Source organism: Nerophis lumbriciformis, linkage group LG10 (assembly GCF_033978685.3).
Source record: "Nerophis lumbriciformis linkage group LG10, RoL_Nlum_v2.1, whole genome shotgun sequence".
NCBI lineage: Eukaryota > Metazoa > Chordata > Actinopteri > Syngnathiformes > Syngnathidae > Nerophis > Nerophis lumbriciformis.
In genome coordinates, this window is record NC_084557.2 from 24126379 (window position 1) to 24145563 (window position 19185).

General features: G+C 41.0%; 1 protein-coding gene across 3 annotated transcripts in view; it reads right to left on the bottom strand.

The window, feature by feature from the left end:
• The window catches only part of ldlrad3 (low density lipoprotein receptor class A domain containing 3), a 181724-nt gene that overhangs the window by 4367 nt on the left and 158172 nt on the right, over window positions 1-19185 (bottom strand). For 2 of the 3 annotated variants that reach the window (XM_061969978.1, XM_061969976.1), the window contains exon 5: window positions 1933-2320. In XM_061969978.1, the coding sequence (XP_061825962.1) occupies window positions 1933-2320 (388 nt within the window). The remainder of the gene's footprint in view (window positions 1-1932; window positions 2321-19185) is intronic. The other variant, XM_061969977.1, reaches the window with a different exon arrangement.

Consider the following 19185-nt stretch of genomic DNA (forward strand, 5'->3'; position numbering starts at 1 on the left):
GATGGCAAATCCAATGTAAATTAGCATCAAGATAGCTCATTTTATAAAATAATTTGTTTGATGGCATTAGATATGTAACATTACCTAAATGCTGAGTCATTCAGTGCTTGAGCCAGTTGGCAAATGGATAGGTTTCGAAATATGGCACGGTTTAATTTTATGTCACTCAGTAGCCGGTAGTAATGGCGGACTTTGGTCGGTACCTATACAAGCACCAAATTCGTTACCTATCCCTAGGCTTTGGTACACTTGAAACTCCAGCTGACCAGGTACTTGAATTACTACCTAGTAGTACTGGCTTTTGCCAGTGGAAAACGCCAATATTGATTACAGCCGCTTTGAGTGGGTACAGCGCCAATGTTCCCTCTACTTTATCGTGTGCCTGAGCAAACACAAAAACTTCCAGAGCACAGTGTGAACAGACGTGCACACTGTGGCCACACCTGTCCCAAAGATGACTTAATAACAAGTTCAATATTTTATTATGATAATCAAATGACAGCAGTCATTTTCATGAGATTATTTTCTAATCTAAGCGAAAATAAAAAAAACATATTGTTTTTCATGAGCTATGTACCAGCGTGTCTGGGTGGGAATCCTACTTTGGAAATAATTTGTACCCCTTTCAGAGATCTCATTTAATTCCCCTTAAAACATTCTCATGTTGCACAATGAAATGTAAGCATGGGATAGAGTATATATTCCTGTAACTTTCTGTCTGTAAAATATATCTTTTTATAAGCATTTCTGTAATCTAGTAACAGTATTCCATGATTAATATCCATAAATTAACATTCCTAATAAATTACAGTAAAATAAGCACACATCTGATTGAGGAGTCATAGTGTAACGACCTGGCGTTTACACTTAATGTGTAATGTTTGAGTTGTCTGACTTTTTGTGTGGCCCTAAACTCATCAGTGGCTGATATGACAGACGACAAAGAGTTGGTCTTGGCCCAGTTTGTACGGCACAAAATGACCAGTTTTGCTAGATTCACATTTTTTACTAATGTTTTTGTTGTGGTTACGGCCGAAAATAAAACGGTTTTGCTCCGATGGAATTGATATCCTCTTTAAAGTATCTCGAAAGACGTCGCAATGAACAGTGCTGATTGTTTTATCTGTTAGGGCCGCTTGTCGTCACCTGTTGCATTTTGTGTACAGTTCAGACTGGATTTTATTTTGTGCGCGACATACACTGCAAAAAGTCAGTGTTCAAAAACAAGAAAAAAAAATACAAAAATTAGGGGTATTTTCTTTGAACTAAGCAAAATTATCTGCCAATAGAAGAAGAAAATTTGGCTTGTCAAGACTTTCCAAAATAAGTAAAATTAGCTAACCTCAATGAACCCAAAAATACCTTAAAATAAGTATATTCTCACTAATAACAAGTGCACTTTTCTTGGTAGAAAAAAAAGAGACCTTTTTGCTCAATATGTTGAAAAATATTCTTAAATTAAGTACATGCTAGTGCCATTATCTTGACATAATGATATGCGCTCGGCATCATGATTTTTTTTTTCATGCTTGAAGTAAGAAATTATTACTTTAAAAAAGTAGTTTTATACTTGTGAGTGTTGATGACACAGCTTTGCATCAGTTGATATTCTAATTTCAAGCACTCAATAAAGGTCATAAAATCTCAGCTACAAGCTGTAGTATCTTACTGAGATCATTTAGGACCAAAACCCTTAAAACAAGTAAAACACTCCAACATAAAATCTGCTTAGTGAGAAGAATTATCTTATCAGACAGAAAATAAGCAAATATCACCCTTATTTGAGATATTTAATATTACTTAGATTTCAGTTTTTGCAGCGTAGATTTGCTGTGCGCAGAGGACGCGTCAGCAGTGTGCAATTGCAGTGTGCTTAAAGTGAACGTTGTACAGCGCAGTGGAACAGGTGCTTAAAAAAAGTACAAAAGTTACCTGACATCCAGAACAGCCTGTGAATATGATGGGGGAGTGTCCACAGAAAGGCCAGTTGGACAAAGGCTTTCAGAAAGGAGCTGCATTGTTTGAGGAGCCGAGCTGTACTCGTCAGCTGCGGAGGGAGAAGTGGGAGAAAGACCAGCGGGATGCATGTGGCCTCGATCCAAGATGATCAAACGGGACAGTAGTAACGGCTGATGGTGATGCATGGATCCTCTCACATCGGCGGGCAGCAGGATGCTCCTCTTCCTCTGGTGATGGAGCACCAAGGCCAGCAATGCCACGACCAACACGAAGATGACGGCACTGCCGATGACGGCATAGGTGATGCTGGGGTAGTACCGCAGACGGTAGTCCAGCGTCACAAAGTCCTGACCAGGAGCTTCTGGGGAAAAAGACACAATTTAAACTGAGGATGAAAGAACTAGGGATGTAGTAGGCAGGGATGGGAGGGTTACGGGAGTTGATGAAGGACTTGCGAAGAAGGTTTAAGAATTGTGTTGAGGTTGAATGAGACCTATGCTAAGTGGCTGAGAGATGTTTCAGTCTTGATAAATACATTATTCATTATGTAAACAGTAGAGATAGGATTTATGGCTCTCTTGAAGAGCCGCTCCGTTCAAAGAGCCGTTCAAAAGACTGGCTCGTTGTTATATTTCTTGTACAAATGTCTTTATAAAGGAAATAATCACTGGTAGAAGTTACAAGACACGATTTGGATTTGAACAATTCAAATTTTCAAAAATGTATATTCCATTTGTGGGAAATATTGTCAAATATTGTTTTAGTTGAATTTGGGTTGTGTTGGTACCTTATCCCAGTGCATTGACAGTGAGATCATTATTTTGAATTTTCTCTTACCTAAGAAACTGTGTGGCTACAGATAACCTTCATGCAAATCAACTTTACTGGATCATTTTCTTCACTGAAGCATTTTAACAATACAGAATTTAAAATATCATAACATTATACATCGAGAATACTCTCCCTATAAAAGATATGAATAAAACCAGAATAAAAAAAATATATATATATATACATATATATATATATATAAATGATGTAAACGCAACATTTTACTACCCTATCTGGTGTGTGTACTAGGCTACTTATCAGAATAATGAACTAGAAAAGTGCATCCATTCCAAATGTTGCTACATTTCCTTTGACTCTGACTCTTTTTGTGGAGGTTTCAGGCAGTTTAACTCTACTTCAGTCAGTTGGCGCACATATGAAGGAAGCGTGGGCAATTTGCATTTAATAACAGCAATTTCTGCACAACTGTTAGTTTACATGCATTTGTCAGATATACTCAGGAGACGCAAAACATCTCTCGCAGAACAATTTTAGTCTTTATAACTCACTTTTCCTCCAAGTATTGTGGGCATTCTGATGATCAGAATATATTATGCATATTCATGAAGACACACACTGACTGGATTGTGCTTCTTATTTTACTCATTAAAATGTAAAATATCCTCTACACACAAGTTTATAAGATCAGCTTTGTGTGCGCCATCAAGTTTGCACGTGTTTTAATCCATGCAAACCTAAATGTTTACCAAAAGGAAATGCCAGTGTTTTATAAGCAAAGTTCTACTTAATTTTTCATGCGTGTGATCAAGCGCACGTTTGCAAAACGGACTTTGATATTAACGAAAGAAACAATAATGTAATACAAAATTATGTCTGTCTGTAAATAAATAAATACAAATAAATAAACGCACAAACTCCCTCAGCATTCCATGGACCAGATGTGAGCAACATTAGACGTGCACAGCGTGGCCAGAACGGTATCACTCCTGTCCCAAAACTGACATCATAATCAGTTAAATGTCTTATTAAAATAATCAAATTACAGCAGTCATTTATTATTTGATATTTTACGGTAATGTGTTAATAATTCCACACATAAGTCGCACCTGAGTATAAATCGCACCCCCGGTCAAACTGTGAAAAAAACTGCGACTTATAATCCGAAAAATACGGTACTCTAAAAATGTTGGTCTTACTTAAAAATGCACGCATTTAGTTGTATTCAGTGTTAAAGAATATTATATGGCTCTCACGGAAATACATTTTAAAATACTTGGCTTTCATGGCTCTCTCACCCAACAAGGCTCCCGACCCTTGGCATAAAGTGACTAGTTTTGCAGGATAGTAGCTTTGCTGCTGATGTTGTTTCGGTGTTGTTACGCCCGACAGTTATCAGATTTGCTCAATGAAGTGATTGTTGATGGACCATTTCTTCCTCCTCAAAATTTAGGTCAAGAAGTCCAAGGAGAGCAGCGGCTGCTTAAGTTAAAAATACATAACCCCTTATATTGGTTATTATTATGGAAAAAAGATACGGAGAAAGGCCAAGTGAGTACAGCAACCTCAGAACGTAAGTTAGGTCTGGGCCGATAACAAATTTTGCTGGACAATATGACCTGCAAATAATTGCCGATAAACAATATTATTGACATTATTTATTGAGACCAAATTAACCAGTGATGTAATAACAAGACATAATAATAATGCAAGTATATAATTTTAAATGCAATTAACTTGTATTTCCCATATATTTTAACCTTGTAATTGGAATGTCAACTTTTAAATACCAGGTTAAATAAAACAAATACATAATACAAAATATAATATACTGTCTGTAAGCAAAACTTTGCACTTTAATAAAAAAAATCACAACCAAAATCAATAAAATAGGTTCTGTCTATGTTAAGGTGATTCTGAACAAAAGTTAAACACATTCTAGGGCAAATTTAGTCAGTGAAATGTAAACAGAAAAGTACATATCTGACCACTTGCTTTTCTTTACATGTTAGAGAAAACTAAGCTTCCCTTGCAGTCTGTGAGCAATCACCACTGCATTTAAAATAGCTGATAATTAGCGCTCTAGTTGCCAGCTAGTGCTATACTGAATGATTTGAATATCTTAGTATTGCATAATAACAAGTTACCTTGAGGACCAGTTTAATTTAAAACATTGTTATACAAGGTATATAAGTAGAGGGTACCGCTTCATCCCTTCATCAGTTTGGAGCCCTAAAATACTGAGCTCTCCAAAATGAGAGAGTATGAGAATTTTAATCAGGGAGAGGCTTGCGTTGATTAAAATGTTTGCTTCCTTGGGCTAATAATAATATTAAATTGTAGGCACTCGGTAGATAGGGAATACAGTAGGTTCTATTCATTAAGATGTTGCAGAAGAGATGCACTCCTGAGAAGGGAACTGTTGAAAAGCTTTATAGATATATATTTGTTGTTTCAGTTCAAATTACATGAGGGTGTCAAGGGGCTATAAACATCAAACTGCTGGATCCCTCCTAAAAAGCCTTAAACAAACAGTTTTGTACTATGTTCAAAGCTTATAGTTAGCTGCATGCATACACACTTTTTGTTCCAACGATGATGTGTATGGTCTCAGTTGCCTAGCAACTATGCAAACAGTTGGCAATAGTGCCTAGGGAGCTTAACAGGAATTGACTAGTACAAGATACATTCAGGATGCTGTGGTGTGAACATGGTTCTTGATGCTGGGAAGCAGCAAAGCCTTTGTAGAGATTAGAAGTAATGTGAATACTAGCACTGAAGGGTGCATCATGTTTAGCACCCCCTAAAATGTCAGGAAAATCTACAGGGTCTCTGCAAGTATCTTGCTAAGGTAATTTAGCTGAGTTGCACTGCTAGAATACAACACAAAGAAAAAACATTCGCTTTGAGCTCCAGTGGTTGAAGACAACAGCCGGTTCTTCTAGTTTCACATGAACAACTGAACAAAAGTTAACTATTCCTTCATGGAAATCAGTTGCAGAAAAGTAGAAGAGGAGGGGCTTTCGGCTTGTTTCTGTGCGCTTTCAGGACTCTTTGCTGCATGTTTCTTCTGTCTACCTGACCTTGAAGGCCCGGAGAGGCTTTTGTTATTTATGTGCATGTATGTGTGCAAGCATACTGTTGAATTCCCAACAACCAGCAGCCTTGCATGCAGCCTATTCATGTACCAGCGTGTAATCAGGGGCCCCCTGCTTTAATTAAATATAATCTAATTCAGATGCTCCACCCGCCCGCTTCCTCAACCAGGCACCAGCCAATAAAATGAGGCCACTCGACCCCTCCCTTGTGATTTAAAATTGGCCAGTGCTTCACGCTACCAACTAATTGCAAACTGGACTCCATAGAAAGGCCAAATAGGAGCTATTTCCATAATTACCTGGTTTTAAAAAAACAACACAAATGAAGACATCCCATTGCCATGACCTGAGGCTGCCTATCAGATGTCACAGTCCTCTGGGAGAGGAGACAAACACACAAAAGAAACTCATAATGCTGCAACATTAACAATGGAGCCCTGCTTGGTACATTAGCTGCGGAGGCTTGAAAGACGATGAAAAAAACTGAACGTGACTGAAGCAGCCTCCACTTCTCATTTAGGGAGAGGTCACCCCCCCCCAACCCCCCGCTGAGTGCATGACAGACATCTGTACTTTAGAAAAGAGAGAATGAGTGTAGGCAGAAAAGACTGGCTTGTAATTACTTTTTTAATTTTACCACTTTTAATGAACACTATGGGGTTTGCTAACAAAAAGCTGAAAATAAATAAGTAAAAGCGGACAACATGATTTTGGCCCTTCATTTACAAGCTTGGCAAACCTTAAAATACGGGTCTGTGTTGTCTGTAATTAAAAAATAAAAAAAATACTCCACAGTTTCATTCCTGTGTAAACATTATTATTTTTTTAATAGAGGTTGTGCACAAGTACCTCACATCACAAATGGCAGAGCACACAACTGCTGTCATGTGTGAGCCTCTCAAGATAATTAAGTGTGAACGGACGCTAATAAATTGTCCAGCAGAGACCAATTACTCGCATAACTCAAATTCTCACCCCAAGTTAAAGCAGGTAGACATGTGCTTGTGCGCGATATGAGCACGGTTTGCTATCTAGTAGGGATCTCCTTATCAGTCAGGTACAAAACTTTACCTTACTAGCCTATATAAATCACCCATTTATAAAAAAAAGATCTCCTTATCAACTGTGGCCTTCAATCTGATTTGTTTGGCCTCATATCTGATCAGATTTCGAGTCCTGCTTCGTAATTTTGACAATAGATTATAGAACTGAAAATGTAAAGTTAACACAATACCACATTTCTATGGAGCTTATCTTACTAAATTTTGAATTTAATAGTAAATCATATGATATAATAAATTTGTAATATTGAATGCTCCATACAATTTTTTGTTCAACAAAAAAAAAAGGCTTGTGCGCGATAACTAAACAAACAAAAATTACTATTGGCTCCCAGTTAAATCATTAGGGTTTAGCCCTCAAAGCCTTCCTGTATCCAGAGACTTAATTCCTGACTTTGTAAACAGTAACAAAAACAACCAAACATTTGATATTATGATTACAGCAAGAGAAAGAATAATATTAATCTAATCACTTTTGTCTTGTTTATATATTGATACTACACTAGTTATCGATAGTATCGACCTCTGGATTGATCACCCCTACTTTACATCGCATTAAAGCTTTTGCGGTTAGCTTTTTGTGTTGTCCTGCTCAGTGCGTGTGTAGCATGCTTAGCCATTTAATCAATCAATCAAAGTTTATTTATATAGCCCTTAATCACAATTGTCTCAAAGGGCTGCACAAGCCACAACGACATCGGCTCAGATCCCACATCTGGGCAAGAAAAATTACTTTATTTTTCCTCCAGTCCACCAGTGATAATGAACTTGGAAAATACTTACTTTCCGCCATGGTGGTGGGATTAGTATGTTATAAGCAGCTTCGCACTGTGGAAAGATGACACGTTCGTTGTTGCTTGCTTTCAAATTTGAGCCAGTGTTCTCCTGCAAGACACGCAACCTCATGGAATTCATGTAACTCCTGCATGTGTGTAACAAGAATTAGGAAAGTGTAATTATGTCTCCATGAGCATGCATCCCTTTTGAAAGAATCTTTCACTTGAGTACAATCTTTAGCATGTAAAGACTGGGACAAAGCAGTTCTTTAGCCACTGAGTTAACATTTTAAAGGTTTTAATAGGCCATTCATGCATACACTTACAGTTCAGGCACATTGGAATTCTAGTGCAAAGTTCTCTTCGAGTCATATTTCGCAAGTATTTACACATTCATCCCAAGGGTGTATGCCAAATGCATAGTCAAAAATAATCTCTCTCAGAAGCTCCCAACAAAGGTGTACTCACCCGCTCCCTCTCCCTTATCTCTTCTGCTTTTGCTCTTTGTATTGTTTTAAATTTCCAAGATCCTCTCTTTTGCACTGTTCGAAATCTAAAATATGGAATTGGTAAACTGGTTCCTCAGCGAAATTGACAAGATCTTCTCGACGAGAAGCTCAGGTCCTGGGGAACCTGCTTTTTTTGACGGAACATTTGCTACTGGATACACAAAGGACTGCTAGGAGAAGTGGAGGGTCGTGTGCCTGGAAAATCTCCGAGGACATTGAAGATGTCTATCTGCAGTATTTGGAACTGTGATAACAGGTCATCTGCTGATTGGATTGAGCGGTGATTTGGTCTATCAACAAATTTGTAAAAGGATGGTAGCTGTTGAAGGAGCCCAGAGGCTGCCCGTCGTGATCGATGAGTTGGGCATAGCTGTGGGCACTCAGATTTTGACAATTTCGGAAATGAATCGCAAACTAGATAACATCTCAGAGAAGCTTTCCGCTCTGCAAGGCGAAGTTATGATCACTTTGAGAGCCAGAACGGAAAAATAGAGCAGACAAATCATGAAAATGTGTCTGCTCACCCTAACCAAAACAATCCTTATTCGGCTCCCTCTGCACTGGTCTTGGTAAAATCATGCTGTAAACACCAGTAAGACCATTGCAACAAAAGACGCTCTGAAATCCCTTCCTCCTTTCTTCAAAAACACTATGTTTAACTCTGTTCCGTGATGAAGAGCATAGCGACTTTATACTTACGGACAAACACGCTACTACTACTACTTTCACACCCACGGTACTACGGAACAGCGCTCTGATGGCTGCAGCTTCGGGGCAAGTTAACCCCCTCTCCTCCAGTGCAAGTCTTGAGTTTTTTTGTGTTGAATATGCTCAACGTTTTTTCAGGTCTCTGAGCCCAATCCCCAAAGGAGCTTAGATTTAAATAAAGTGGATTAGATTGGATTTAAGTTTCTACCAGCATTGTTTCAAAGCTTGTATGAACAGACTTTGTTTATTTCAAGACATCACACCATAACTGTTGAGTTTTGTTAGTGTTTGCATTTTGAAGATAGGAACCTCAACACCTGAGCTTTTCACCGATCAAAATACGTTTACATTTACTGTCAGTGCTGCAGTAAAATGGCAGGAGAAAAAAGATATCAAAAGTTGCCAATAACTTCGTATTGTTGATTTGAGTGCAAGCATGCATGATCAACAAACCCACATGAAAGAGTTGTTCGGCTCGGGCTCGAGTAGATGTTGTTTAAGGTACATCAAAGAGGAAAATATTCATGCGCTCTTTTTTTGAGTTAACGCTCTATATCTGCACATTTTGCCATCTTTAACATAAAAGCCCGCCGATCATCAAACAAACGCAGTTCACACAATGTTTACTGGCTTTTATCGCATAAACCTCTTGTGACAGGGGAACCTACGCTACATGAAATGAAATACTCCAGATGCAGCAAAAGTCTCTGACTGTGCGTTCTATGGACCAAAATCATTTAACGCAGAGCTGCCATGATCAAAGAGAGACCTTATGGTTCCCCAGAGGATTTTGCACAATGCCAGGTGAGTTTGTGCTTTTGGAATAGTTGGACCCTAGAGGAGGCCAAATGAAGCAAGAGTTCCTCCTTAATCATATAATCTACGACAGGCAAACGTGGACATGAATTTAAACATTTTAATTCAGCTTATATGGAAAGCAGCTGTTACGGTGTGGTCGCATGGTGATGCGCGGATCGTTCTCCCAAGATGCAGACGGAAACTCCGGAGGCAAGGTGCAGGTAAAAGAGTGATTTATTCTCCATAAATCAGTCAGGATACAAACAAAAGAAGTGTGCCGATTGCACAGGAAGCTAAGGCAAAACTTACCACAGGAATCAAGAAAGGTAAACGACGTAACTGTTGCATTGAGCAAATAAGACAGCCCGACTGAGTGTGGCGAAAAGCAGGAATAAGTAGCTCTCTGATTAGTGCCCTGAAGCAGGTGAGCGTCCCCAACACTAATCAGCGGCAGGTGAAACTAATCAGCACCGATGGTAACCAAAAACACACACACCCAGGGGTGCTGAAACAGAACTAAGGTAGTCTAACTAAGGCCCTGTTTACACTAAGCCAGATAAGGTTATCCAGGGTAAATCCCACCTAACCTTATCCGTGTCCATACACAACAATGCCACCGTTTAAGACTCTCTCCACCCTCCGTCCGCCGGCGCAACGTGACCTATTACGCATGCGCGAAAAATGCGCACGTCATAGTCCATCCAGTGTTTCTTAAATTGAACTTATCTGAACAATATCCAGCGTTGTGGTATTTCAATTAACTGGAATCCAGTGTGCCGTGGGGCCCTATTGTAGTGAATCACACCTGAGCCATCATAAATTAATCAAATCTTTATTAGACACATAAACAATGTGATAAAGAACATTTTACATCAATCAAACTAGGGATCTAGATATCTGGTCAGGACACTCCTCACTCTTTTGCCTTCACCTTCATTGTCCATTCGTTTTTGGTGACTTTATACACTCTGGACCTAGACGTTGAGTCTGCGACATACACGGCGGACAATAACTGATAATCTGCTTTGCCAGTCCAAATGCATTCGCTGTTTTCCGTAGTTTTCCCTCGACGGCCAGGTAATACAAAGCACACGCTACCTTTTTTTTTTAAATCACATCCACGGGAGCTTGCATTCTCGTTGTCTCTCCTTCGACAAATGGACAAAGTTTTTCACTAAGTAGAATCACAGCTGACCTGGACATTCGAAAGTTCTCTTGCCGTCTGAGAAGTGTTGTATCCGAAATAGCTGCAACCGCTTTGTCTTAAGGTATTCATGTGTGATTTCCACAAGCATCTGTACAGACGAAAGGAGAAACATGGGCATGTCTGGATGACTCGCCTTCAAATTTCCAGTGGTTAGCTCTGAGTTACGAAACCGCTTTATTATGAAGCTGGCTGTGGCGCGTTCTTTCTGACGACACTTCCTGTGTGGGGCGCGGTCTGTCTGGTGTCACTTCCTTTCCGAACTTAGTTTGTAAACGATCAATGAGTCCATACTAAGAGCCGGAGATTCAAGAAATACACGGCGGACTTACACGTGTAAAAAATTGTCCGAGAAGGGGAACCTTAAACGCTGGTTTAGTGTGGCTGAAACAGGGCTTAGCCTAAATAATTATTCGTTTAAGGGGTTATCCGGCTTAGTGTAGACATAGCCTAAAATATCACCAGCATTAGCTTTGTCCTCTAATACCAGAGTACTGACGAGGTGCCCCTGAGCAAGGCACTGCCATGTAGTAGTTTCACAAAGGATTTTGGAATACAAAGGGTGCAGGGGTGTCATGAATCTGCATTTGAGAACATTTGTCGGTTTTGTGGTAGGTAGTTCCACTTTAATGAACTCACTCACAAGCTCAGTCAGCTACTCTGACATCTCTTGTAGTGCTTCTTCCAGTGTATTCATTAAACTTTCAGGATTGAGGGTGGACGGGGGATGCAAGTTTCAGCCTTATAACTCATCACTGAGCTTTTTTTTTTTAAAACACCTCTCCATAAGATACACTCCCAGTGGCTCTTATTTTTCCTGTTGTCTCTTCCTGAAATGACTCCTTCTCGCTCAGCTTAATGCTTTCCAGAGCTTTCCCCACCACTCTCCACCCTCTTTTCCACATTGCTCAGCCCGCCTTGGTAAATGCACTGTAATTGAGAGAACATGCGCCATGCTTTGATGAAATTCAATGACTGCACTCAGGCTCGATGAAGCACCAAGAAGAGTGCTTATAAACCATCCACCGACTCTCTCCCTTTACTTTTTTGTTTCACTACTTGTGTGTCCATACCTCGCCGTATTCTTTGCATTTCACCCTTGCCTGCATCTGTTGTAATACCCTTGCTTTACAAATATGGGAGTATATTGTACAGACTAACATTTGAAGTCTGCATATAAGACTGGATGGAGAGAAACAGATGTGGACCGAATGTCCATCAGATGAGAATTTAGGGGCTTTTTTCAGGAACTTACACATATCTTATCTCTCATTGTGAAACGTCAATACAGGCATCATCATCACATTTGTTACAATTAGCATTGTCAAAAACACCAGCTGCTGCTGTATGCCTTCACCACGTCACAGCACCACAATACTCTTTTTGTGATACTCTACCTCAGTGATCCTCAACAGGCGGACCGCGGTCCATGTCCGGACCCAGCACGAATTATAGTAAAAAAAATAAATTAAAAAAAAAAAATATATATATGTTTATATATATATATATATATATATATATATATATATATATATATATATATATATATATATATATATATATATATATATATATATATATAATTATAATTATAATTATTAAAAAAAATATAATAATTGTATTTATCTTTGAGTTATCGCTAGCGCAAGTCAACGTTCTTTGTTGTTTTTAGTCAAATATCTCCACGTTTCGTTTACACGTCTCCGTGTCTCACTCACTCCGTCTCTCTCTCTCTCAGAGAGAGAAAGAGAGAGAGACGGAGTGAGAGCGAGAGAACGCCACTCTGATTGGCTGATTCCAGGGTATGGGTTGTCATCTCTATCACAACGACGCGCTGATAGGCTGTTACCACCTGGGTCATACAGAGCTCATGCCACAGGCACAGTGCATGGAACCTTTCGCTGCAGGCACACAGTTGTCTCGTATCGCTACTTCGCTAACTGTTCACTCGTCAGTCACTGAATGTGAATCAAATCACAATGGCATGCTCCAAGTCGGCTCAGGCTGGTAAAAGAAAGGTGGACAGGGAAAACCGACGTTTCAAGGAAGAATGGACAGAGCAATATGTTTTCATCTTACCTACTGCAAGTACCAGACCAATGTGTCTAATATGCAACAGTACTGTTGCTCTGGTGAAAAGTGAAAATCTGAAACGTCACTATCTGAAAGAGCACCGCGAATTTGAAGAGACATTTCCTCATGATTCAGAGCTAAGAAAAAAAGAAATCACGAGGTTGAAAAAGTCATATGAAACATCAAGCAAGATTTTTGTTAAATCTATGACCTTCTGGTCAAAGCTGGTCCTTCCTTCCAAGTTCCCTCTGCTGCATAAGATGGCCTGTCACATCCTCACAATGTTTGGCTCAACATACAGCTGTGAGTCTGCCTTCTCTACAATGAACATTGTGACGAACAAGTACCGCAGCAGACTGACCAATGAACACCTGGATCAGTGTCTCCGCCTGGCCATCACACCTTTTGTGCCAAAGTTCAAAGTCTTGGCTTCAACCCCAAGAGCCCAATTCTCCCATTGAGCAGCTGTGTTTTACACAATGGGGATGTACTGTACCATAGTTATATTTGCATATGAATGAGATCTGTTGAGGTCATTTGTTTACCAGGGATAAGAGGGTTGTGTTTAAAAGTATTTATTTTTTGTTAAAACTGAAAGTTTTATTTAAGTTCTTATTTATTTGTTTCAAAGAAAATCTTTCATGTATTTTATTGGATATTTATTTTATTTTTGTTAATTTTAAGAAAATGTTAAACTACTACCTACCTCCTGCTACTATATAAGCTTGACCGACAATAAACGGACCCAGCCTGTTTCAAAATAACATTTGTGGACCTTCAAGATTTGTACTTGAGGACCCCTGCTCTACCCAATATTGTGTTCTTATCTGTATTGTATTATGATGAGGTTTTTTGATTGGGTCAGTTTTATACCACCGCAATGGATCTGAAATGATGCATTCAGTTTTAGCGGTTTGACAAAAATGTGGCATTTATTTTAATTTCGAGATTATAAAACAGTACTTTTGTTCCGATGCTTTGAACCCTGCGCTATATACAAAGCTGCGGCTAATTTATGGATCTTCCTGCTTCACAAACGTCACTTGCCGCCAATACTTTTAACCTTGTCACATCAGACCAATGAAATTGTCGAACAGGTCACGGTGGATAAATTAAATTGTTCACATTAAATTAAACAAACACACAATTATTCCGTCAGCCATTTAGTCCGTTACGTACTCGCCCTCATCATGGAAATAAAAATGACGAAACGCACACACAGTACAATTTGGGAAATAAAGATATTAGCTCCATTTTCAAAAGGGTTTCATATTTGATTGATGTGTCATAATTGTACATACTCAAACACACTGTCACCAGGCCCCTCGATTGCCAAGATACTTTTGCTGGTGGGGGCGTGGTTATACCTCTATTGTCGAGGCGGCCGATTGGAGCTGTGGCCGCAAGGTAGTTGGTGCCTGTCGTGGCGGTAATCCTAGAACCCGTTGGTGGACGCCGGCGGTGAGGGATGCCGTCAGGCTGAAGAAGGAGTCCTATCGGGTTCTTTTGGCTCATGGGACTCCTGAGGCAGCAGACAGGTACCGACAGGCCAAGCGGTGTGCGGCTTCAGCGGTCGCGGAGGCAAAAACTCGGACATGGGAGGAGTTCGGGGAGGCCATGGAAAAAGACTTCCGGACGGCTTCGAAGCAATTCTGGACCACCATCCGCCGCCTCAGGAAGGGGAAGCAGTGCAGTGTCAACACCGTGTATGGTGGGGATGGTGCTCTGCTGACCTCGACTGCGGATGTTGTGGATCGGTGGAGGGAATACTTCGAAGACCTCCTCAATCCTACCAGCACGTCTTCCTATGAGGAAGCAGGGCCTGGGGAATCTGTGGTGGGCTCTCCTATTTCTGGGGCTGAGGTTGCCGAGGTAGTTAAAAAGCTCCTCGGTGGCAAGGCCCCGGGGGTGGATGAGATCCGCCCGGAGTTCCTTAAGGCTCTGGATGTTGTGGGGCTGTCTTGGTTGACAAGACTCTGCAACATCGCGTGGACATCGGGGGCGGTACCTCTGGATTGGCAGACCGGGGTGGTGGTTCCTCTCTTTAAGAAGGGGAACCGGAGGGTGTGTTCCAACTATCGTGGGATCACACTCCTCAGCCTTCCCGGTAAGGTCTATTCAGGTGTACTGGAGAAGAGGCTACGCCGGATAGTCGAACCTCGGATTCAGGAGGAACAGTGTGGTTTTCGTCCTGGTCGTGGAACTGTGGACCAGCTCTATACTCTCGGCAGGGTCCTTGAGGGTGCATGGGAGTTTGCCCAACCAGTCTACATGTGCTTTGTGGACTTGGAGAAGGCATTCGACCGTGTACCCCGGGAAGTCCTGTGGGGAGTGCTCAGAGAGTATGGGGTAACGGACTGTCTTATTGTGGCAGTTCGCTCCCTGTATAATCAGTGTCAGAGCTTGGTCCGCATTGCCGGCAGTAAGTCGGACACGTTTCCAGTGAGGGTTGGACTCCGCCAAGGCTGCCCTTTGTCACCGATTCTGTTCATAACCTTTATGGACAGAATGTCTAGGCGCAGTCAGGGCGCTGAGGGGATCTGGTTTGGTGGCTGCAGGATTAGGTCACTGCTATTTGCAGATGATGTGGTCCTGATGGCTTCCTCCGGCCAAGATCTTCAGCTCTCACTGGATCGGTTCGCAGCCGAGTGTGAAGCGACTGGGATGGGAATCAGCACCTCCAAGTCCGAGTCCATGGTTCTCTCCCGGAAAAGGGTGGAGTGCCATCTCCGGGTTGGGGAGGAGATCTTGCCCCAACTGGAGGAGTTCAAGTACCTCGGAGTCTTGTTCACGAGTGGGGGAAGAGTGGATCGTGAGATCGACAGGCGGATCGGTGCGGCGTCTTCAGTAATGCGGACGCTGTATCGATCTGTTGTGGTGAAGAAGGAGCTGAGCCGGAAGGCAAAGCTCTCGATTTACCGGTCGATCTACGTTCCCATCCTCACCTATGGTCATGAGCTTTGGGTCATGACCGAAAGGACAAGATCACGGGTACAAGCGGCCGAAATGAGTTTCCTTCGCCGAGTGGCGGGGCTCTCCCTTAGAGATAGGGTGAGAAGCACTGTCATTCGGGGGGAGCTCAAAGTAAAGCCGCTGCTCCTCCACATCGAGAGGAGCCAGATGAGGTGGTTCGGGCATCTGGTCAGGATGCCACCCGAACGCCTCCCTAGGAAGGTGTTTCGGGCACGTCCGACCGGTAGCAGGCCACGGGGAAGACCCAGGACACGCTGGGAAGACTATCTCTCCCGGCTGGCCTGGGAACGCCTCGGGATCCCCCGGGAGGAGCTGGACGAAGTGGCTGGGGAGAGGGAAGTCTGGGCTTCCCTGCTTAAGCTGCTGCCCCCGCGACCCGACCTCGGATAAGCGGAAGAAGATGGATGGATGGATGGATGGATGGGCGTGGTTATGGGCATAGTCACCATCATCATATAATTTGCATTATTTGCTATGAGGATACAATTTTCTTCAAAAAGGCTCAAAAAATGTATACAGTACATACATTTAAAACAAATCTGTGTTATTAATTAGTATGACCATATATTTTTATATTGTTTTGCAATCTTTTCATATGTTGCTGCTTATGTACCTTGTTAACAATGTACTTTGTTAATCATTGTTCAAGTGTCTAGAGACTTTTAGTGACTTTAGTCCTCTTAATATTTGCACATTTTGTAGATGGCTGTCCATGGGTATATCTGGGATATATTAAAGTTACATCCACATTGCAGACATGCTGACTGTGCTCCAGACAATCGAGTGCATCTTGTTTATATCACAACATGGGTTTCAGCAGCGCTGTTTTTGGTGATTAAAGTCTTTTTTCCGGCGGCCAAATTTTGGTGCATCACTAGACAATAGTGCGCAAATAATAGGCGATATATATCCATTCATACTGTAACGACCTGCTGGTGGTAATGTTTTTATGTTCATGTGGTTTTGATTTGATTTTAATTTTTTCCATTATCTCAAACACACCGTCCGTGCCTGAAAGCGGTTTGGCGGAGAATGATAAAGTAGTGCGTTCAGCGAAACACGGAGACAAACCTATTTGTATGGGATGAAATGATTTGTTACTCTATTTTATTTATATTTATCTTTGAGTGCTTTTTTCCCCCTATATTTTTCCCCTGCGAGAAGACCATTTATGACCACAATCTAGTTCTAATATAGTGGCTGAGACCATGGCCACTTAAAATGTTTTGTTCGTTTATCTGACCCTCAATTACCCTAAGCGAAAAAACGGACAAAAAGCACAATGTTTCCACCACCATTTTTGACAGTGGGAATGGTGTTGCTGTGGTAATGTTGATAATTTATCCGCCTTCAAGCATGTCAGGTTAAGTTTATCCCAAAGAGCTAAATTTTGGTTGCATCTGACCACATCATATTCGTCCAAGCCCTCTCTGAGTCTTTCAGGTGTTCTTGACAAGCTTCTGATAAATGCAGCTGTTAAAAGATGTGCTTTCAAGAGCAGGGGGACCTTACCGCAAAGAATGTTATTGATATTGTTCTTTAAAAATGTCGTCCCAGTTCCCTTGAGATCATTTACAAGCTACTTACATGTAATTCTGGGCTGTTACCTCGTTTTTGTTAGAATGCACTCTACCGCATGAGGGGCTATAAATACATTTTGATTGAGTGATTGCTCAAAGGGCTATGAATACATTTTGATTGATTGGTTGATTAAAGGAACAGGACTGATTTCTAATTAAGGGCACATAACTGGTCTGTAGGGCTCAGAATTCTTGTTCGCATGTCGGTATCACATCATGATTGTTTTCTGTAAAATCAGAATCACATTTATTGGCCAACATGAATTTGACTTGGTAATGCATTGAATTAATTTATGAGAGAAACAATAACAATTATCCATTGTCCACATGTTTAATCAATATTTCCACCCTGATACGTTGCCGGGCCAAAAAAAAAATGGTCCGAACTGGATTTAACAAAGCAAACCGTAAGAGTCTTCATTGGATAATTACTTCATGGGTGATTATGTTTCAGCTGGCAACAAGTCATTTAACCTTAACTGATCCAGTGAGTAGCCTCTCATTTGTTAAACAACCATGCCGTAAGGCACATTCTGTTTCAGAGGGCATGAGAAGAATTTAAAGAGAATGCTAAAACGACTAAATTTAGGTTAGGTACTGACCAATGTATTTTTTGAAAGGACTGGGGAAAATGCGTGCTGTCTCTCGTAATCAATACAATGAGTATTATTAATTGCAGAAACTTGTGGAAAAGATACCACAGCGAATGTGTGCTGTAATCAGAGCTAAATATTAGAGCAGGGGTCCTCAAGTACAAATCTTGAAGGTCCACAAATGTTTTTTTTGAAACAGGCTGGGTCCGTTTATTATCGGTCAAGCTTATATAGTAGCAGGAGGTAGGTAGTTTAACATTTTCTTAAAATTAACAAAAATGAAATAAATATCCAATAAAATACATGAAATATTTTCTTTGAAACAAAAATATATAAGAACTTTGAAAAAATGTGTCCTCTGCATTTGACCCATCCCTTGATCACCCCCTGGGAGGTGAGGGGAGCAGTGGGCAGCAGTGGCGCTGCGCCCGGGAATCATTTTTGGTGATTTAACCCCCAATTCCAAGCCTTGATGCTGAGTGCCAAGCAGGGAAGAATGCTGGTATGAGCTTTTAAACATAACCCGTCAACTGCTGCCAATCAAATGGTGAATAAGATACTCTTTAGGGTTCATATGTTTGTAAATCTGACTGTGATGAAGTCAGTGCCTCACCAGCCATCAACCTCACCGCACGTTACTGCTCTGTTGCTATTTGTTGTTGTGTCATAGATTTAACAAAAATCTTGCTTGATGTTTCATATGACTTTTTCAGCCTCGTGATTTTTTTTTTTTTCTTAGCTGTGAATCATGAGGAAATGTCTCTTCAAATTCGCGGTGCTCTTTCAGATAGTGACATTTCAGATTTTCACTTTTCACCAGAGCAACAGTACTGTTGCATATTAGACACATTGATCTGGTACTTGCAGTAGGTAGGATGAAACATATTGCTCTGTCCATTCTTCCTTGAAACGTCGGTTTTCCCTGTCCACCTTTCTTTTACCAGCCTGAGCCAACTTGGAGCATGCCATTGTGATTTGATTCACATTCAGTGACTGACGAGTGAACAGTTAGCGAAGTAGCAATACGAGACAACTGTGTGCCTGCAGCGAAAGGTTCCATGCAC